We start from the raw sequence: 22,499 nt of genomic DNA on the forward strand, positions 1-22,499 counted from the left end.
TTCAACTTGCACGTGGCAAAGTTTGAAACATGTTTTAATTAATGATGTTGCCATTGCCTAAACTCTAATGGACACACCATCTCAGATTGAAGGGGTCGGTCGGGTAGCCCAGTGGTTAAAGCGTTCGCTCGTCACGCCGAAGACCCGGGCTCGATTCCCGACATGGATACTTTGTGTGAAGCCCATTTCTGGTGTCCCCCGCCGTGATATTGCTGGAATATTGCTAAAAGCGACGTAAAACCATACTCACTCACTCAGTGGTCTTGTGGATAGAGAAACAAATGTATTAGTGCTTTCCTGGATTGGGGTGGTGATCTGCTACAACCATGGCATGTGTTTTCTGGGGTTTGGGGGTTTAATTTACGAAAACATATATCTGTTTAACGTGGTATGCTGGAAATCTACTCACTTGACCTTTGTTGAACAAGTTGAGTTTCCTGAACTCTAGCTGGTCTTGGTTCAAGACTTTGGCCACGTGATCCATCATCGTCTCCATGATGAAGATGGCGGGACATGACCCTAAGAAATGGATATACTTTAAGTTCAAATTACTCTCACGTGTACTAATTAATTTTGAAAAAATATAACCCTTCATTTTATTAAGTGGATGCCAAAAGTAAGTGATGAATGCGTTTTGCCTTAACCATTAGTTAAACACCTGTGGAATGTATTCTTTTTGAACAAATTCAACAATTGCAAAACGTAGATGAATACATTGAAAAACAGTCACAGACCACTGCCGTATTATTACTATTTTATTATTATAATAATACTGTTATAGTTATAATTATTATTATTGCACTAACAATTGCTGTATTATTGTCTATGTATGTAGTTATACAGCCACGCGCAGTTAACCCTCACAATGTTGTACGGTAGATGTGAGCATGTATAATATGCTGTTCGAGCCCTATGCTGTTGCAAAGCAACCACAATTCGCATTAAACGGACTTCAGATACTAAATGAATTAAATTTAAAATTTTAATTATAAATTAATGTTTGTGGTGTTACCTGGTCCCCGACAAGCAGTGTTCGTTGGGAGATTAGTCTTCAGGGCGACTGGTTTAAAATCCCACGCCGGACAGTAGTAGGCTGCCAACAGAACAAATAGCCACCATTATCCACTGGGTGAGTGAGTGAGTTGGGGTTAACGCCGCTTTTAACAGTATTCGAGTAAACAGTGTACTGCTACATGTTTCATATGCCAAATATGTAGATAGATACTATACAAATAACCGTGAAGATCCGAGTTAGAACTGGTCTTCAGCAATCCATGTTTGTGGGGTGGTCAGGCTCGCTGACTTGGTTGCATGTCATTGTATCCCAGTTGCGTCGGTCAATGCTCATGATGTCAATCACTGGTTCAGATTCGATCGTTTAAAGACCGCCGTCATAAAGCTGGAATATTGCTGCGTGCGGCGTCAATCTAATTAAAATCAGATCTTAGTTCTCGCTACCGCTAAACAAAGATCTGAGGACATCCCATTAAGGTTCACGTCAGGACGACCTTTCATCCAACCAATCAGAGCGTCGCTTACCAGATCACGAGAGTGACAGTCGGAATGCGTTTTCTAATCACGCAACCACGAAATATTTAACACGGGCTATTCCGAATGACAGTTACGGGTTTTATGATTATATCCATACAATCTAGGCCATCTTTAAGCCATTCCAGAAAGTTCTTCTTATCAGTTTTTGTTTTTTTAATCGAGAATACGTCAAAATATGTTTCGAAGCGTTGTCGCCAGTTTGCAACTTGTGTCGTGAAGCTCGAGAAAGCTGCCTTCTGATTGGCTAATGTCGATTTCTTGTCAGTCATTTTATTGGTCGGTCACAATTCGCGAAAGGTCGTTCTGACGTGACCCGTAATGGGATGTCCTCAGATCTTTGTTTAGCCGTAGCGAAAATTAAGATCTGATTTTAATGAGATTGCGTGCGGCGTTAAACAACAAACAAACCGACTGTAGAAACATCATGTATACTTGGCACTCACCATTGTCCATCCATGGTGGGAATGAAGCCAACGAACAGTCATTGGGGGACATACCGCAGTCTGCATTCACGGTAAACTGGATTCCGTTCAGTTTACCTTCATTTGTCACACCAACCTATCAACACAAAGCCAATAATTAAACATTTTTTTAAAACGGCGATTCCTTGAAAGAAGCATTCCATGTGCTTGACATTTCAAAATTCGAATCGTAAAAACTCTCGTCAAATTCACCAGAAGATCATCAATTCGATGTTTCACATTCCTTGAAGATGTAGTGCAGTTGCTTATTTTGAACTTTGAGCATAAATGCTGCATATCCCCCTTCTATGGTATTACCAGTCATTCCGTATCCAAAATAACCAGCTGGCAAACAGTGCTGCCTGATTGGAAGAGAATGTGTTCATACATCCTGCTTTAAATTAACTCTTTATGTACACATGTTAAACGCATGTTTATTCAAGTTCAAAATAGCAACAAAATGTATGTGTCTCTGTTAGTTGTTTGTACGGGGACCTGTCCTGTGTTAATAACTTGTATTACTGTAGAAACACATTTGTAAACATTTGTCATGTTGGTTGGTTTGTTGTTTTACGCCGCACTCAGCAATATTCCATCTATATGACGGCGGCTGTATATTATCGAGTCTGGACCAGAAAACCCAGTGATTGATATCATGAGCATCGATCCACGCAATTGGTATCGATGACATGCTTCAACCAAGTCAGCGAGCCTGACCACCCGATCCCGTCAGTCGCCTCTTGAAATAACATATACTTGTGTCTTACTGTGTAATCCGCAAGATACGGGAATCGTTTTCCGATGGTCTTCATGTTGGTATGGAAGTTCATATTTAGTCGAACAGGTCTGAAAAAGGTCACCATGATGAACTAAATTATGCGGAAACAACTGATTTCAAAATTATCTAAAATGTGAGAAAATATATACCGTAAGGCATGAATACCTAGCTGTAGAGACGAACAATATTAAAGAATCGATTGATCACCTTGATGAAAGAGGTCACGTTAAATGAGGGTTAACGTCGCTTTCAAGATTATTCCACTTAAATGGCGACGTGCATGCACGTGTGTCCGCTTGTACTAGTCAGGACTAAAGCTGGTTTCATAGTGCCCACTGAGTACCCACTAAGATACCTTGCTGCAGTTTCACATCGATTTCCCACTCTGACACAGTATACTCCGAGCCAAAAAGTCTTTGTTTAGTCCCCTTAATGCTGACTGTCAGGGCAGACGCTCTATCCACTAGACCACTGAGTGAGTGAGTATGGTTTTACGCCGCTTTTAGCAATATTCCAGCAATGTCACGGCGGGGGACACCAGAAATGGGCTTCACACATTATACCCATGTCGGAAATCGAATCCGGGTCTTCGGCGTGACGAGCGAACGCTTTAACCACTAGGCTACCCGACTGCCCCGCCAGACCACGGAGACGAGCCCTGCTGACAGAAACAACGCTTATTCCTATCACCCACCTCCTCATGACGTGTGTGCCGATAGCCGCTGCACAAGCCGATAAATGAGCACGTGTTATTTTGGCACCGTACGATCCTCCCAGACGTCTGACTGTAACGTTGACACTAGCAAATACAAAGAAGTCCAAAACTGTTAACACATTTTACAAAAAATACAAAATACAATTTTATTACTTATTCAGACAAATCCAGGCACCATCCAGCGGCCATTATCCACCACAAGGTACGTACCTGCTTTCTAGACTAACGGGATCGGGTGGTCAGGCTCACTGACTTGGTTGAAGCATGTCATCGATCCAAATTGAGTGGATCGATGCTTATGATATCAATCACTGGATTGTCTGGTCCAGATTCGATTATATACAGACCGCCGCCATATAGCTGGGATATTGCGGCGTGAAACAACAAACCAACCAACCAACCTGCTTTCTGGAATGTTGAGAGCTTTGGCTACAATCAGTTGTTCCAGATCCGTCCACTGTGTGGACGACAGAAGACTCACGCCCACGCCGTCCTCGGCTGGGTAGCAGATGCTCACCTATTTTAAACAAAATAGGACTTTAATTTTAAAGTGCCAGAAACTGCAAAGCATCAGTACTTGATTACATAAAAACCTTACAAAGTCATGAACAGCATGGCAAAACCATCAGTGCAAACGATGAGTAATTGCCAAGCAATGAAACGAAAGAGTGAGAGAGTTTGGTTTAACGCAGCTTTTAACAGTATTCCAGTTATATCGCGGCGCATCAGCTTAATTCGGGAGGAAAGCCCGAAGTGATGCAGGCCTCAGACGTTTACCACTTCGGTGAAACCCACGAGCACGGGTATGGTGCTGACAAACCTAGAAACATAATCGGGGTGAACCGGGATTCGAACCCACAATCATAGGTTTCTGGCATGACCAAGGGACGCAACTCTGCACAGCGAATCACAGCCACTTAGACGACTGGGCTACCCGTGCCTTTGAAACAAAAGAAGTCGTGTATCAATTGACATAATGAAGGTAGGCGGATACTGACCTGTGTTTCCATATGAAAATGGTACTGGTGACCCATCTTGATACGGCCAGAAACGTGTTTGTCCGATGTCGCAATTGCGGCTATAAAGAATCATTGAAACATTGTAACTGCCAGCTGAAATTTTCATCTCATTTCAAATGCAGCTTACGTTCATAACGCACATCGATCAAGTTATTCAGGAGATAACCCTTAACAATAGTTCGTGACAAACACGGACCATTGAGCTATTCTGAGTCTCTGGCTTCGAAAAACACCATAGAACTTTAAAGACACGACAAGCAGGTCGCGTCCAAGATTATTGCACTTATATAGCGACGTGCATGCACGTGTATGTGTGGCTGCTTGTACTAGTCCGGACTGATGCCGATTTATAGTGCTAGCTCACAGAGATACCATGCCGCAGTTTAACATGAATACCCCACTCAGACACAATATACTGACTCCGAGCCGACCAGTCCTTGTTTTAGCCCCTTAATGCCGAGCGCTAGACCAGGTACCAACAAGTACCATCTTTTAACGTCTTTTGGTATGACGTGGCCGGGGATCGAACCCCGGACCTTCCGCTCTCCGGGCGGACGCACTACCACAAGACCACGGAGGCGGTCTGACACGACAAGGAAACAACTTCAGTAAGGTATAAGGATAATTTCTTAATCTCGTAAATGACTGCTTACCTGCAGCATCACCAACTTTGAACTCCTGTGCCACATTTGGAAATATGGATTTCTTCTGAATGGCATCTTCCATTGTAATGATGGGAGGCTGGACGTTCTTGTAGGTAACTTTCACCATGCTGGCTGCTCTGTCCGCTGATAGTTTGTCCACTGACATTAAACAAACAATATGGTATGTTAGGGAATTGAGACTTTCTAAAGTCAATTATTGAGAGAATCTGATCACCTAAGTGTTTTCCGAGCTCAAATATATGATTGGTTGTTTTGTTGTTTAACGCCGCACTCAGCAATATTCCAGCTGTATGACGGCGGTCTGTAAATTATCGAGTCTGGACCAGACAATCCAGTGATTAACATCATGAGCATCAATCAACGCAATTGGGACCGATGACATGTATCAACCAAGTCAGCGAGCCTGACCACCCGTTAGTCACCTCTTACGACAAGCATAATCGCCTTTTGTCAAATATATGAAGACGAGTTGATAAAACTTGAGCTTCGAAGCCATTCAGGTGACTATCAACCCAAATCCTCCATCCAACTCTGTGTGTTTGTAAACAGTAATAACCAGTTTCTTCAGTGTGGAAATATCATATACATCTTCCTTGCAGAGGGATTAGTAATTTCATTTTACTGTGACGTCATGGTAAGCACTGTGATGAAATTTCTTACGGGTTAGCATAGGTCTTCAGCAACCCATGCCTGCCGTAAAAGGCGACTATGCTCGTCGTAAGAGGCGACTAACGGGATCGGGAGGTGAGGTTCGCTGACTTGGATGATGCATGTCATCGATCCCAATTGCGTTGGTCGATGTTCACGATGTCGATCTCTGGATTGTCTGACTCCGACTCGATTATTTCAGACCGCCGTCATATAGCTGGATTACTGCTGAGTATAATATACAAATATTGCAAACACCTACCTGCAACGATGATGCCAATTGGCTGTCCGCTGTAGAGAACACGGCCACTGCAGAATATCTGGTAGATGAAACAAAGCTCGCTATGACATGGTAGCATGTACTGACAGTGGCTATGGAAGGTATCATACATCGAGAGGTCAATTGACGCCAAGGATACAGATACATGCATATCTTTGCATTTGTATTTTCAATTTGCATCTTTGTATATTTTTAGAGGGTGATGTAGATGACATCGTATGTTCAGAGAATGTCAGAGAAGTTGAACAGAAGAAGATGAACAACAGAATGTGGTTTGGTTTGGTTTGGTTTGATGTTTAACGCCGCACTCAGCAATATTCCAGCTATATGACGGCGGTCTGTAAATAATCGAGTCTGGACCAGACAATCCAATTATTGACATCATGAGCATCGATCCACGCAATTGGAATATGATGACATGCATCAACCAAGTCAGCGAGCCTGACCACCCGATCCCGTTAGTCGACAGAATGTGGTACGTGGTGGTGCCTTGCAAAGTCTATTGTCAGTCAGGGGGCAAACAAACACCCGCTGTGACGATTAAAAAGAATGCCCCACCCCACACCACCCAACCCAAACACACCACACCCGATTTTTAAATAATGAAAATTTACAAAAACATATCTAAATACATTCTTTTTCTAAAAACTCTACTGCATAATGCCATTTTGGCCGCCACGACCCCCCCCCCCCCCCCCCCCCCCGCCCCCCTTTCACTACCAAAATTAACAATGAGTATTTCTGCCTCTACAACTCCTCTTCATACACCGTCTTCTTGCCACTCAGTCTACCCATGGCAATGAATATACTGACAAATAGTGGACATCTGAATATAATACATAATTAATTCTTGGAACTTCAGAGAAAGATATGACGGAAGTATTCTTGTCAGTACCTCCTCTACGCCAGCACCCGGCTGTCTGAAACTGTTGCTGCCGCCTTTCGGTATGTCAGAGGCAGAGATGTACTTCAGGGCTCCAGGAGAACTCTGAAGACACAATGCATTAATACAGAACACATGGAGGATACTCAGTGACACTTACCTTAATGGTACTCCTTCATACATACACAGTCAACATCGGCAAATAATGCTTTTTCACGATATCATTTTTTGTAACCTTTACCTCGAATAGGCGTTTTAATTGATTTGAAAATAAGATTTCGTGGAATTGATTAGAAAGTAACGGTTTGTTTTAGTTTCGATCTTTTGGGTTTAAATAAAGACTGTAATGGTTACCAGGGCTGCAGATGTGTCGACGCTGTCGATTTCTGCGTTGCCGACGCTGCTGATGACAAAGGATGCGAAGACTTCACCTTGAACGGGAGGTACATCATTGACGTACTGCACCCTGCCTGATGTCTGAAGCAAATGGGTTCTTTGATAGGCTTCAAGGTCGTTGATGTTTTGACAAATTATGTACTTTAATAATGAATGTGGTGGTGGTGAAATGGGGTTTAACGTCGCGTCCAAGATTATTGCACTTAGCGACGTGCATGCACGTGTGTGTGTGTGTGTGTGTGTGTGTGTGTGTGTGTGTGAGTGCTTGTACTAGACCGGACTGATGCCGATTTATAGTGCTAGCCCACTGAGATACCATGCCGCAGTTTAACATGAATACCCGACTCAGACACATTATACTGACTCCGAGCCAACCAGTCCTTGTATTAGCCCCTGAATGCCGAGCGCCAGACAGGGTAACAACAAGTACCATCTTTTCACGTATTTTGGTATGACGCGGTCGGGGATCGAACCCCGGACCTTCCGCTCTCCGGGCGGACGCTCTACCACTAGGCCACGGAGGCGGTTAATAATGAATGTAATATATCGATATCAGACGAACATGCTATGAAACATGTACATACCTCGTTGGCTTCTATCTCCTTGTTTACTGTCACATAAATGACCACGTGTAACATTACTAATTAATGCAATACAGCTCTGTTTGAAAGGTACAGCGAGTTGGGCAAACACCAAATGTATTTGAGAATGATAAAATCGATCAGAACAATAGCATTTCAGAAGAAGAAGTTGTAGTAGAAGAAGAATTAAAAGAAGAAGCGGAAAATGGAGAAGAAGAAGAAGCGGGAAAAGACGAAACAGAAGAAAAAAGAAGTAGAAGAGAAAAAGCGAAAAAAGAAGCCTTAGAAGATGCAGAAGATACAGACGAAGAAACTGTAAAAGAAGAAGCAAAGAGAAGAAGACAGAAGAAGAAGCGGGAAAAGAAGAAGCAGAAGAAGCAAAGAGAAGAAGACAGAAGAAGAAGCGGGAAAAGAAGAAGCAGAAGAAGCAAAAAGAAGAAGACAGAAGAAGAAGCGGGAAAAGAAAAAGCAGAAGAAGCAAAAAGAAGAAGACAGAAGAAGAAGCGGGAAAAGAAGAAGCAGAAGAAGCAAAAAGAAGAAGACAGAAGAAGAAGCGGGAAAAGAAGAAGCAGAAGAAGCAAAAAGAAGAAGACAGAAGAAGAAGCGGGAAAAGAAGAAGCAGAAGAAGCAAAAAGAAGAAGACAGAAGAAGAAGCGGGAAAAGAAGAAGCAGAAGAAGCAAAAAGAAGAAGACAGAAGAAGAAGCGGGAAAAGAAAAAGCAGAAGAAGCAAAAAGAAGAAGACAGAAGAAGAAGCGGGAAAAGAAGAACCAGAAGAAGCAAAAAGTAGAAGACAGAAGAAGAAGCGGGAAAAGAAGAAGCAGAAGAAGCAAAAATTGAAGACAGAAGAAGAAGCGGGAAAAGAAGAAGCAGAAGAAGCAAAAAGAAGAAGACAGAAGAAGAAGCGGGAAAAGAAGAAGCACTAGAAGATGCAGAAGAAACAGAAGAAGAATCTGTAAAAGAAGAAGCAGAAGAAGCAAAAAGAAGAAGACAGAAGAAGAAGCGGAAAAAGAAGAAGCAGAAGAAGCAAAAAGAAGAAGACAGAAGAAGAAGCGGGAAAAGAAGAAGCAGAAGAAGCAAAAAGTAGAAGACAGAAGAAGAAGCGGGAAAAGGAGCAGAAGAAGATGCAAAAGAGACAGAAGAAGAAACTGTAAAAGAAGAAGCAAAAAGAAGACACAGAAAATGAAGCGGAAAAGACGAAGCAGAAGAGGAAGACACAGAAGAAAAAGCGGAAGAACAAGCAGATGAAGAATAAGACGACGTCATTATTAAAAGACTGGTGAACTGATATTTATTACTTGTAGGGTTGCATCCACCTTGGTCATAGGTTCAGTCAAAGGGTATTCATCTTTACGACTGTCATATGTCTGAGTGCCTGATGAAACTGGCCTTATCAAGTTGTTGCCGCCACTCCGGAATCTTGCTGCTGCCTTCTCACCACACATGCCGAGCACGCACTGAAATGAATTTGTAATTAGGACCTCATCGGGTTCAAATTCCTGAAGTCATTTTGCTAATGACGTCAGCCTTGATACATTACGATGACCAGCATATGACAAACGCCAGAGAGCATAGTCACTGATTTATATTGACCAATATGCACAGTAGTCGGAAAATGAATTAATGTATCACATTTACTCTAATAGTATTGCATCTTCTGTGCATGCTTATAAGGCTTTAACTGACCTTGTAGAAGAGAGAGACGGCCAGGTTCTTCCTGTAGGTTGTACTGGACAAGCCAGGGGTGGTGTCGGGGACCAGCTCGGCCGACAGAGTTGCTATAGCACCTGTTAAATGAGCAACGATCAATAAACTATACACACATGTCTCGAAACAACAGTTTAACAATGTTGGAGTACCACATCGATCGACAGGTCAAGAAACAATGATGAAACTGGCACAAAATACGTCTACTTAAAGGTGAGTTTATTATACGTTATACAATGTAGTAAATGATTCTGCCTCCTTTATAAGGTTACGAAACAAGCAAATTCAGGTTAAATGGTAATTAATTGTTCATATGGGTTTTAACTGTTTGTCCTTAACGAGACATGTTTTGAGATTGTCGTCACAGATGGTCATTAATATCTATATACTCTCAACAAAGCGTAGGGAACATGAAATATAAATACTATGACCATTCAGGAGAAAGATCAGCTGTAACATATGACTGCCAGAACGGTTTCGGAACCCAAACCTATCGCCCCAATACACCTTAAACACTGCCGGTGGACAGGGCAAGTCCTTCGTGCATGCGGGTCGAGTGGTCTTTCTTGATTTTGACAGTTCAGTTGATGTTCATTATCCACAATATCACGTAAGCTCTCTATTCTTGTAATGCAAAATCTGTGATCAGATTGGGAAGCGTCGTCTACAAAACGATGAACGCCTCGGGACTATTGGCATGCTTCAACTCAGGTAGAACATGCATGGTAGAACTCAGTGAAGGGTAGAAAATAGATTGACATGTCGTCCTTTCTTTTTCTCGCCCATCCATCACCATCACTATAAAACGCATAACAGTATCGTCATATCAATCCACAAGATATTGTTTAATTTTACATCAACTAAACTCTACTTAGCGCTTACTTTTGAGTACTGCTGGATCTCCCAGTTGCTTCCCCTGTAAATATGTCTCTGTGTTGCCGGCATGGACCTACGGAAATAGTCATATAACAATTTATATATACTTAATGCGTATGAGACACATAATGTGGGAGGAAAGCCCGAAGTGATGCAGGTCTTAGACGTTTACCAGTTCGTAGAAACCCACGAGCACGGGTATGGTGCTGACAAACCTAGAAACATAATCGGGGCGAACCGGGATTCGAATTAACAATCATAGGTTTCTGGCGTGCCCAAGGAACGCAACTCTGCACAGCGAATCGCGGCACTTTAGACGACTGAGCCACCGGTGCCCCCTTGAGACACATGAAATTTTACTCACAGCAAGTGTGACACTGTTATTGAGAAGTCGACATCAGCATGACCTGTAAGTTTGTGTGTTGAAACATTAAACAACTCTAACCTCAGAGTATGAACATTAGTATCAAGAAATCCAGAGCGTTGTTATCAATGAATTGAACGTACCAACGTTTTACTGATGCCACCATAGACCAGGGATGGCTTTGTCTTGACAGTGAAGTTGTTGTTCCTGTCCAACTGCATCCTGAAGCCTGCTGTCACATAGGCGTGGGCATTCTGAAATATGTTGGACACTTATTTCACTGTTTGCCAATTGCCTTGAAACTATATGTATCTACTTTGCAGTAATTACAAGAAACCTTTGACCTACTCGCGATCACAATCTCGATCTGTCTCGCTCGTCACGCGGAGGCCAAGATTCGAATTCCCACATGGGTGCAATGTGTGAACCCCATGTTTGGTGTCGCTGTCGTCATATTGTGGGAATATGACTCACTCAGTTAATGACAACATAGACCACTTTTAGTAAGCAATGCTGGATGATAATTTACTTGCAAATGCCAGATAAACTTTTTCATGAAGGCCATTAGATTGATTCCCCGTGAACATCCGTTTTAGAATTGGTCTTCAGCAACCCATGCTTGTCGTAAGGGGCGACTAACGGGATAGGGGGTCAACAACGATGACTTGGTTGATGCATGTCATCGTATCCCAATTGCGTGGATCGATGCTCATGGAGTTAATCACTGGATTGTCTGATCCAGATTCGTATGTTTACAGATCGCCGCCATAAATCTGGACTGTTGCTGCTTGCGGCGTTGAACAAACATCAAGAGTTTGCCACTAACGTGGCTATATCCCCCGCCCCAGTTGCGGAATTTATGACATAATTAAATCTAAACGAACCCTAACCTTTTTTAACCGAGGTGGAACTTGTCATGGAAATTGTAAAAAAAAGAAGAGTTTGGAACCTAAGTCCATCTTGTTGCCATGGAAACGTAAAACATAATTTTTTTCTAAAAGTTCTAAATAGCAAAAGGCACCAGTTCAGCATGTACCTGACAAACCTGCAAAGTTTGATGAAAAAATATTGAACGGTTTCTGAGTTATGCTCCGGAAACGAACCCTACCCTCACAGAACCTAAGTTCATCTTGTTGCCATGGAAACGTAAAAAATAAAAATTTCTAAATAGCAAAAGGCACCAGTTCAGCATGTACTTGACAGACCTGCAAAGTTTCATGAAAAAATATTGAACGGTTTCTGAGTTATGCTCCGGAAACGAATCGTGACGGACGGACGGACGGAACCCGTTTCTATATCCCCCGCCAACTTTGTTGGACGGGGGATAAAAACCAAACAAAAATAAGGCCTGTCATCTCCGCGACAAAGTTGTTTTTTCTCATGGGCACATATACACTTACACAGTAACGTATTAATAATTATTCAGTTCAAATTGTATATTTTTATGTACTTGAGGCGTTTACCTGATGTCTGGGGGTAATCTTGAAGGTCTTGACATACACGTCTCCAGATGGGAATGTTGGAAGTGTCACAGACAGGATGACCTTGCCCTTCATGTCGAGGTTCAGGAAGTCAATCAGACTGTATGATGTCTCCGTTCCATCACTCGAACCTGTAACAGGTACTGGTATCACTAAGAGAAGGAAAGATGACTTTTCTCAAGAAAAAATATAGTCAAACAGAAAATAAATTGAGATCTTGCCCTTAAATGATATATTGAGAATCACATATTTGGAAGCTGTATTTCTTTGATTGTTTAGGATGTACTGATTTAATGTAGGATGAAGGTGGACCCCATGGGCTTTCTATAAAATTTGAAAAAACCCTCAAATTTGAGTTCTCCTTCGTAAGTTTGGTGTTATGTCTAGTCATTGTATAATACGATATGTACAACAGCTTGTCAGACAAAGAAACCTTAAAGTGTGACTTCGAAATATTGTGTATGCTAACACGGGAACAACTACTTCCGATAAACAAATTCACTAGAACCACAGAGTTTCACTCCTTTCCCGTTGGTCTCTGCAATACTAGAAGTCCAGGGTTTGTATATTACTCAAAGTAAGTAGAGAACTAACTGATTCTCTCATACTACTGAAAAAATGACATATTATAGTAATATCAACGAATCGGGTGGTCCTGAACTCCTTTTGAGTAGATTGCAAAGAATTCTTTTATCAATCTATATCTTTTTTTAAAATAAGTGCTAACTATATCAATATTAAAATTGCAATATATTTTAGTGATAAAATAAAAGCGACAAAACCCTTTCCTGATCCAAAAAAATTGTTTGCGAAAAGCAGAGTCGATTGTACGATTCCGACTATACCAGGAGCATATCATGATGACACCTAATACATAATTCTTTCATCAAGGTATTCCCATCTTACCGATTGTCAAAGTTGCTCCGACTGTCTCAAAAATGGTGAAGACGTCAGACGGGAACTCAGTGTGCAGGTTCTTCAGCATCAGGTTACCGGCCCAGCTGCCCAACTAAATCACGAATCCAATTTGGTATCTTCATACGTCGATGTAATGCACGCAATTATTTAAGTTTATTCGACTTCATACAAAATATGAGTGTTATCTGGACTACAAGACAACTTTGAAATACATGTTGCTGTGTGGCAATACAGTAAACTACGTTTATAACGAACACGCTTATAACGAACTAACGGATACAACGAACTTACTTTTTTGTCCCGACTATTCGCTGTAGTTATGCTGTATATATGCTTATAACGAACTATGGTTATAACGAACTACAATTGGTGGCCCAGTTGAGTTCGTTATAACCGTAGTTTACTGTATGTCATCAAGGCCCAAAGATGGGTCAATGCAATAAGTGACTGTGTTTATTGATTCGCTTCATCGTCAGTCTACGCCCAAAACGCCCTTTGACCTTCACGTGAGGCAGGCACTACCGCCAGGGCAGGGCATCGTTGTAAGAACACCTGAAGCTTTAACTGTTATTATCTTTCCCCTAGACTATATGCTATTCAAAATAAGTTCAAGAAACCCGATTTTTTCATATTACTGTAATTAATTTGTGATGCCAGGATCGACATTAGTAATGAGAAAGAATCATTACTAATGTTTGTGGACCGCCTCCGTGGTCTAGTGGTAGAGCGTCCGCCCGGAGAGCGGAAGGTCCGGGGTTCGATCCCCGGCCGCATCATACCAAAAGACGTTAAAAGATGGTACTTGTTGTTACCCTGTCTAGAGCTCGGCATTAAGGGGCTAAAACAAGGACTGGTCGGCTCGGAGTCAGTATACTGTGTCTGAGTGGGGCATTCATGTTAAACTGCGGCATGGTATCTCAGCGTGCTAGCACTATAAATCGGCATCAGTCCGGACTAGTACAAGCAGCCACACACACACACACACACGTACATGCACGTCGCTTTATAAGTGCAATAATCTTGGACGCGACGTTAAACCCCATTTCACCTCACCTCACCAATGTTTGTGTAATGTATGGTGTGGCAATGGCTTTAGAATCACAGAAATAGTGAGTGACTTGGGTTTAACGCAATTTTTAACATTATTCCAGTTATATCACGGCGTGTCAGCTTAATGTGGGAGGAAAGCCCGAAGTGATGCAGGTCTTAGACATTTACCACTTCGGTGAAACCCACGAGCACGGGTATGGTGCCGACAAACCTAGAAACATAATTGGGGCGACCCGGGATTCAAACCCGCTATCATAGGTTTCTGGCGTGCCCAAGAGACGCTGCTCTGCACAGCGAATCCCGGCGCCTTAGACGACTGGGCCACCCGTGTCCCCGAATCACAGAAATAAGATAATGATTGAGTATGTGACATTGTCATGGACATTAATTAGTAATGATCTCATATCACTCTAGGTATCGTTGATTGAATAGAAACGCAACAGGGAAGATGTCAACGGAACCAAAGCCTACTCACATTCCTGACGCCAGTGTTAGCAATGACAGCCACGTGGCTGGCGAAATCCCGGAAGTAGGACAATCCAGGGTTGGTGCCGTTTGTCTCGAACACCTCCATCATGTTGGTCAGGGTGATGCTTGGACCAAACATCACTCTGGAGGAGTCCACCTGTTGTATAAGAAATGATTTCATTATAAAGAACATTTTGTTGACTTTCATGAGTAATGAGTAAATGCGGTAGCTGCGGTCAGCAGTATTAATAACTGCTTGCAAATGCTTGATCCTTGGTTATTGGTTTGGTTTGGTTTGTTGTTTAACGCCGCACTATATATATTATTCCAGCTATATGACGGCGGTCCGTAAATAATCGAATCTGGACCAGACAATCCAGTGATTGATATCATGAACATCGATCCAGGCAATTGGGATCGATGACATGCATCAACCAAGTCAGCGAGCCTGACCACCCGATCCCGTTAGTCGCCTCTTACGACAAACAAATTCGCCTTTTACGGCAAGCATGGGTTGCTGAAGGCCTATTCTACCCCGGATCTTCACAGGACACTTGAGCCTTGGCCAAGGCAACCCAGTAAACGATAGTATGACCAACAAAGCACACCAACGTGCACAATTACAAGCAACCTAAGGCCCGGGTTCGATTCCCCACACGGTTATAACGTGGGATGACCTTTTCTGGTGTCCCCGTCGTGATATTCTTGAATGTTACTAAAAGCTATGAATACACCATGCCATTTAGATAGTGGTCAAATGTAACAAATGTTATATTTGGGATAACACTCTGTTAGTAAAGTACAGATTCCCGTAATTTTTTGGGGTTGAGTCCCGTCCCCCAAAAAGTACGAGAATCTGTACTTTAGTAAGAAAGTGTTATCCCAAATAAAACATTTGTTACGTTACTAAAAGCATTGTTAAATCCAATTAACCTGTAAGAGACTCAGGTTTTATACACACTATTTGTGCCAAGATCATACATGTAAACTTACCGAAATGTCATAGAACTCCTGGATCCCACGTAGATCAATGAGGACGTCATAGAGCCATGGACTAAGTTCCTTATACACACCTGGACAACATTGAAAACTATGTAACTTGTAGTGTGCATGTCGCACATTCATTGTTATAATGGCGGGGCCTCCTTATAAAGAATGTGGCTAAAACTACTGCACTGATTATCGATCATAATGCCTTCAATATGACTACTTTTAAACAACATTCATCTGGATTTTCCGATGAAAATATAAACCGATACATGAATTTGCAAATTTGACAATAAATTACATATCTCTTATCTCAGACCGTGCATTTATCTTTCTTCTTCGATCCTAAGTGGACAACGTGATCAAACAAAGGTTTCCAGCTTTTCAAGAACTTACTAGTGATTCGGATGGAGATCCACCCAATAAATTCTACAAGGCTGGGGTAACTTACATCTCACGGATGATAAGACGTAACCTGCTTAGCATCTCTTTTAACGCTACGTCTAACCCTCAGATCCATGCAGGGGTTCAAGAGATAGGTTCTGACAAGAAGAGTATATCGTGGAGTGCGTGAGTATGGTTTTACCCCGCCCATAGCAATATTCCAGCAATATCACGGCGGGGGACACCAGAAATGGGCTTCACACATTGTACCCATGTCGGTAATTTAACCTGGGTTTTCAGCATGATAAGCGAACGCTTTAACCACTTGGCTACCCGACCACACAGTATATCGTGGAACGTGGACCGTGAAACCAATACCCAACAACACATGCCGAAAGCAGAGGTGAGAGTAATAAAGGATCGGGACACCGGTAACCGACCGCGCCATATTGCGACGTCGTGAAGACTCCACAGGCGAGTGAAAACATTCGGTCTGGGATACCCGAGAAAATAGGATAAACTCAGGAAACAAGTTCAATCTTTTTGTAACTAGAGACAATCATGGCGTAATCCACGGAACAATATCAGGCATACGTCAGTTCTATCTGAGAAGATGTGTCCTGAAGATTTGTTCTTCGAGCACCAACGGTCAAATTGGTGTAGACCTTGGACGTCAGTCACGGAAATGTCTTGGAGATAGTGTCACGCGAAAACCGTATCGGATTTCCAGTAGCATCCATGATACGATCGCGAGAAAAACATCGAAAGAAGCGCAAGGAAAAAATCAGGGAGTCTCAATCTACAGGCATGTCACCACATCCTGGATGTTAGAAAGAGAATGAGCTGGCCCGGGAAATCACGTGTTCAGCCTGTTAGCCTATGGAGTGTGTGTGTAACCCAGATTGTTGGGAGGTGACCATGTTGGGAGATGAGTTAAGTCCCCTTTGAACAGGGCTGTGACCTTTGTGCCACCTTTTAGCGATCAGAGCCTGGCCAGGACGCTCAATGGTCGCCTAAATCATGTTTTCGCACAAAGGTCGCCATCCTGGGTGAAGCCTTCCCCCCCCCCCCCCATTAGGGTGAATTGTTTTTTTTCAGAAGCTGCAAACCTTTGTTGAAACACGTTTTCCACTTAGGATCGATGAAGAAAGAATAATGCATAGTGTGAGATAGGATAAGTTTAAAAATTAATGTAATATGCGATTAGGTCCAAACTTGTTTCGTTATTTAACTGTTCACATCTCGATGTAGAAGTTTTGCTTTGTCATCAAAAACATGAAAAATAGATGACTGACACTGAGTCAACTACACATCTTGAAACCTTTTATGAGGTGTCATCTATTTTACGTTTGGACAAAATACTTTGACGAATTTTTTTTTCTCGAATTTTTCAATTGTTCAATTGGACATCATCAGACAAATACCAGGATGCCTAACTGTACGACACGTATTCATGCAGTTTATATATCAAAATGTCCACCAGACAGTGATTCTTTACCATATCCTGAATTTCCGAACACAAGTCTGTAGTTGTCTCCCTTGTGTTGGCCGAGGAGGGCGTACAGCTGCTGTCTGGTGGTGGGTTTGTACCACTGTGACCCCTGCAGCACAATGTGGAGGGGGACGTGCTCCGGGTCGGTCTGTCCCTCAGATGAGCAGTGTCCAGTGCAGGTCTTCCCGGTTTTGCTGCATATCTTCTTGTCCAGTTCCTGAAATCAAATATCCTTGTAGTTCATACTAAAATACTAAACCACACTGTTTGTGGTTAGTAAAAACATGACAGTGAGTTATTGTTCCGCCCATCCAAGGCACCGTCGTGAGGTGCATTAGTTACTTGGTTTCGCTGAAACACAAATATATAACCATATTTTACCTCAATGTCAATGGCTCCCCCAGGAAGGTTTGGTGCAGCATCAGCAGCGAAGGACTTCATGGCATCCAGAATTGGTCGGTACCCTGAACATATAAGTAAGTTTACACACCATTGCTTTGGGGAACACTCATTCTGAAATCTTACTGAAGATATTTTCAGTGTCTTTATAGCCACAGTTTGAATCTCTCATGTTCGAATATAGCTTATTTGCATTAAACAATCGTTCAAGAACGGAGGCTGCGAGGTGTAGAGTGTTATTGTGCTTATTAATCAAACTCTAGAAAGCCATAACTGTAAAGGTATAATCAATACTTGAAACAAACAGGCAAGAAATATGTTCTTTGACTGTGACTTTCATCATGAAAGTACTGCTCTACGGTCAAATGCTGTTTTGTGAAACTGAGTGAGTGAATGAATTTGGTTTTACGCCGCTTTTAGCAATATTCCTGAAATATCACGGCGGGGGACACCAGAAATGGGCTTCGCACATTGTACCAATGTCGGCAATCAAACCCGGGTCTTCGGCGAGATGAGCCAACGCTTTAACCACTAGGCTACCTGATCGCCCCTTTGTGACACTGACCTGTACAACGGCAGATAGAGGTATCGTAGGCGTTCTCAACTTGCTGCATCGTAGGTTTGGGTGTCCTCTTCAGAAGACTGGCCAAAGAAGAAACGTGATGAAGTATACGTAGGTTTCATATTTAATTGCTTAATGGTGATTTAATGCCGCTTTGAGAAGTATTTCAAGTATCATGGCATCTCACGTCAGGAAAGTGACCGAGGTTGCAAACGTTTTAATAATATTAGGAAAATTCTGTGATTCAGCGGATCGTAGCTCGACTAGCGTGATCAACCTTATCCTCATTGAACATTGTAGATTCTATCACAAATTCACATTCTGAAATGGAATCCTGTTTGTCTATATTCTAATTGCTGCATCGAATGATGGACAGGCTTGACATGACAGTTTGCTTCTGGACCATTGGAATAATCTATGAATCTGTAACTTAAGTATAAGTCTTGAAGACCTTACCCATACATATTCATGACCTGGGCGGGGCTACAGAAGCCACATTGAGAGCCATTGTACTGTGCCAGACGGTCTTGTATCGGGTGTAGGCCGTCCCTGGGGTTGCCGAGACCCTCGATTGTTGTCACTTGCATCCCGTCACACGTGTAGAGTGGTACCAGACACTATCGGAAATCAGACATTTAAGAATATGTGTTATATGTTTAGGTACGGAAGCCTTTTAGGGCCATTTGGTTTTTTAAAACATTTTTCGATACTATCTTGAAATTTCAAGATAATAAGTTGAAATTTCAAGATAGTATCTTGAAATTTCAAGATACAGAAGTTAAAATTTCAAGATATTGAGTTGAAATTTCAAGATACTGAGTTGAAATTTCAAGATTCTAAGTTGAAATTTCAAGATACAGAAGGTAAAATTTCAAGATATTGAGTTGAAATTTCAAGATACTGAGTTGAAATTTCAAGATTCTAAGTTGAAATTTCATGATACTATCTTGAAATTTCAAGATACTAAGTTGAAATTTCAAGATAGTATCTTGTATTCCAAGGTAGTATCTTGAAATTTCAACTTCTGTATCTTGAAATATCAACTCAGTATCTTGAAATTTCAAGATAGTATCGAAAAAAAATAAAAAAACAAATGGCCCTACCTAAAAGGCTTCCGTATTTAAGACATTGCCAGCTTAATAATTATGGGACACTGCCTACAGAAATATCAACGTAAATGTTGGTATTGCCTTAATTCATATCGGTATACTTTTATCGGGTGTCTTCGTTTGGATGTGGCACAGTCACGTATTATCTACCAAAATGTACAGTATTTTCTTCTAACAACGATGACGTATTGTATGACGTACCGAGTTGACTGTGTAGGTCTGCACGGCCTTTGTGATGGGATCATACAGTGTGGTAGTGACGAGACACACGCCACACCCTCCCTCCATACACATCACCTTGGTGCCATAGGACACACCCTGGGACCTCATGAACTCATTCAGGGACAGAGCTGCGGCATACTGGTTGCCAACTGAAATGAGAACAAATATCTTTCAAGCGGTTTTTTCTTATAAATATTTATTTTTAGAGAGATACGAACATACCCTTACTGTTTTAATAAGGTGTAGCTGATTGATTGGTTTGTTGTTTAACGTCGCACTCAGCAATATTCCAGCTATATGACGGCGGTGTGTAAATAATCGAGTCTGGACCAGACAATCCAGTGATTGATATCATGAGCATCGATCCACGAAATTGGGTTCGATGACATGTATCAACCAAGTCAGCGAGCCTGACCACCCGATCCCGTTAGTCGCCTCTGACGACAAGCATAGTCGCCTTTTACGGCAAGCGTGGGTTGCTGAAGACCTATTCTACCCCGGATCTTCACGGGTCTAGCTGTGTATGTACCTGTGTAGGAAGTCCCATTGATGGTGAAGGTGACAGAGGACTTGAGAGGACCTGTGGCCTTGAACTTGAAGAAGTGGCCACAGTTTTCACAGGTAGAAGCATAGACGCCATCCTTCAGCGCTCCGTTGGTGGGGGCGTGGCTGTAGATACAATTCATACACGTGTAAGTAAATAGTGATTTCGAAGACTATACTAATTCCGAAACCAACCTCAGAGAAGAAGTAAACTATGTACAGTAATGAATATTTATTGACATATTTTTGTGTGTGCGAATGGTTACCAGTGAATATCAGTTGGGTCATATCACTGATTTCTGTTTTAAGTAAATGATTATGTTTGTTAGTTGTTTAACGCCGCGGTCAGCAATATTCAATCTATATGACGGCTTGACATCATGGGCATCGATCTGCGCAGTTTGGATACGATAACATGCATCAACCAAGTCAGCAAGTCTGACCACCCGATCCCGTTAGTCGGCTCTAACGACAAGCATAGTCGCCTTTTACTGTAAGCATAGGTTGCTGAAGACCTATTCTAACCCGGATGTTCGCATAGGAAATGGTTGTGCTTTTTTATGAAGAGTTTATTCTGTTTCCCAACATATTGCGATAACCGTCATGTGAGGAAAATGAATATGAAGTGAAACTAAATGACTATCTTTATAGTTATACTAGTCGATTTTTGATTATTGTGTACTGTAAAGCCGTATCATGAGAAGATAAATTAACTTTTCCTTAATGTGTATGATACGCCTTCGTCTCATAACTATATTATTGCTGTTGGACCGCCTCCGTGGTCTAGAGGTAGAGCGTCCGCCCAGAGAGGTCCGGGGTTCGATCCCTGGCCGCATTATACCAAAAGACGTTAAAAGATGGTACCTGTTGTAACCCTGTCTGGCGCTCGGCATTAAGGGGCTAAAACTAGGACTGGTCGGCTCGGAGTCAGAATACTGTGTCTGAGTGGGTATTCATGTTAAACTGCGGCATGTTCTTTCAGTGGGCTAGAATTATAAAGTCGGCATTAGTCTGCACTAGTACAAACAGCCACACACACACACACACACACACACACACACACACACACACACACACACACACACGTCGCTTTAAAAGTGCAATAGTCTTGGACGCGACATTAAACCCCATTGCACCTCACCTCACCTAAATGCTGTCGCGCTGGAATATGTACAATGCATGGCGACTATTGCATATTATACGAAAACTATATTCATTTTTTAACAGAATCGCATGTTGAATATTTATCATGTATCGGACAGTGTTACTGATGCGATAAACAAGTCCGATAAGCAGCAACTACATCGAAACAATGTCTGCTTGATCAATACATTATTGTCTGATTTCCCGATATGCGGGTTTGTGTAGATAAACATGGCTGTATTTCATTGGCACTATGTGACAAATGGGGCGCTTCATGATCACTCCAATGTTGAATTCATACCCGGTTTATGAAAATACGTCATTCAGTAAAAATACATCTTAATAATTGATCACATAAGGATGTCATTGTACGATAACAATATGATTCCCCTTGTGTTTCCGCATCGTAAATATTATATACCAGGAATAGGAAACTAACTGAATGGGATCCATGACATATGTTATTTACGATACGGAAACACACGAGGCAAACAACCTTTGAAGGACACGGGCCGGGTGCATTAGGGCATCGCCATTTGCTGTGCGGATCTGAGTCCTTTAAGCGTGATTATGATCCCCGATTCCCTATGGAATATGTTTCCAGGTTTGTAAGCACCCTAACAGTGATCGTGCGTTTAACGGGGGCACGGGTGGCACAGTCGTCTAAGGCGCCGCGATTCGCTGTGCAGAGTTGCGTCCCTTGGGCACGCCAGAAAGCTATGATTGTGGGTTCGAATCTTGGTTCGCCCCGATTATGTTTCTAGGTTTGTCAGCACCATACCCGTGCTCGTGGGTTTCACCGAAGTGGTAAACGTCTGA

At 42.2% G+C, this 22,499-nt stretch overlaps 1 protein-coding gene across 2 annotated transcripts in view; it reads right to left on the minus strand.

Moving 5' to 3' along the window:
* The window catches only part of LOC124138163 (indole-3-acetaldehyde oxidase-like), a 37,074-nt gene that overhangs the window by 11,829 nt on the left and 2,746 nt on the right, over positions 1 to 22,499 (minus strand). For both annotated transcript variants that reach the window (XM_048386249.1, XM_046504692.2), the window contains exons 2-26: positions 20,524 to 20,663; positions 19,974 to 20,143; positions 19,120 to 19,280; positions 18,667 to 18,743; positions 18,084 to 18,166; positions 17,709 to 17,919; positions 15,833 to 15,912; positions 14,847 to 14,996; positions 13,310 to 13,412; positions 12,386 to 12,534; positions 11,066 to 11,176; positions 10,565 to 10,631; positions 9,662 to 9,762; positions 9,274 to 9,432; positions 7,355 to 7,477; positions 7,013 to 7,105; positions 6,100 to 6,157; positions 5,178 to 5,327; positions 4,504 to 4,583; positions 3,907 to 4,022; positions 3,485 to 3,589; positions 2,780 to 2,858; positions 1,995 to 2,109; positions 1,013 to 1,093; positions 410 to 519 (exon numbers count right to left, since the gene is read on the minus strand). In XM_048386249.1, coding sequence (XP_048242206.1) covers positions 410 to 519; positions 1,013 to 1,093; positions 1,995 to 2,109; positions 2,780 to 2,858; positions 3,485 to 3,589; positions 3,907 to 4,022; positions 4,504 to 4,583; positions 5,178 to 5,327; positions 6,100 to 6,157; positions 7,013 to 7,105; positions 7,355 to 7,477; positions 9,274 to 9,432; positions 9,662 to 9,762; positions 10,565 to 10,631; positions 11,066 to 11,176; positions 12,386 to 12,534; positions 13,310 to 13,412; positions 14,847 to 14,996; positions 15,833 to 15,912; positions 17,709 to 17,919; positions 18,084 to 18,166; positions 18,667 to 18,743; positions 19,120 to 19,280; positions 19,974 to 20,143; positions 20,524 to 20,663 — 2,872 coding nt within the window. The remainder of the gene's footprint in view (positions 1 to 409; positions 520 to 1,012; positions 1,094 to 1,994; positions 2,110 to 2,779; positions 2,859 to 3,484; positions 3,590 to 3,906; positions 4,023 to 4,503; positions 4,584 to 5,177; positions 5,328 to 6,099; positions 6,158 to 7,012; positions 7,106 to 7,354; positions 7,478 to 9,273; positions 9,433 to 9,661; positions 9,763 to 10,564; positions 10,632 to 11,065; positions 11,177 to 12,385; positions 12,535 to 13,309; positions 13,413 to 14,846; positions 14,997 to 15,832; positions 15,913 to 17,708; positions 17,920 to 18,083; positions 18,167 to 18,666; positions 18,744 to 19,119; positions 19,281 to 19,973; positions 20,144 to 20,523; positions 20,664 to 22,499) is intronic.

This window comes from Haliotis rufescens, unplaced genomic scaffold (genome assembly GCF_023055435.1).
Source record: "Haliotis rufescens isolate VD_foot unplaced genomic scaffold, xgHalRufe1.0.p SCAF_6, whole genome shotgun sequence".
Classification (NCBI taxonomy): Eukaryota; Metazoa; Mollusca; class Gastropoda; order Lepetellida; family Haliotidae; genus Haliotis; species Haliotis rufescens.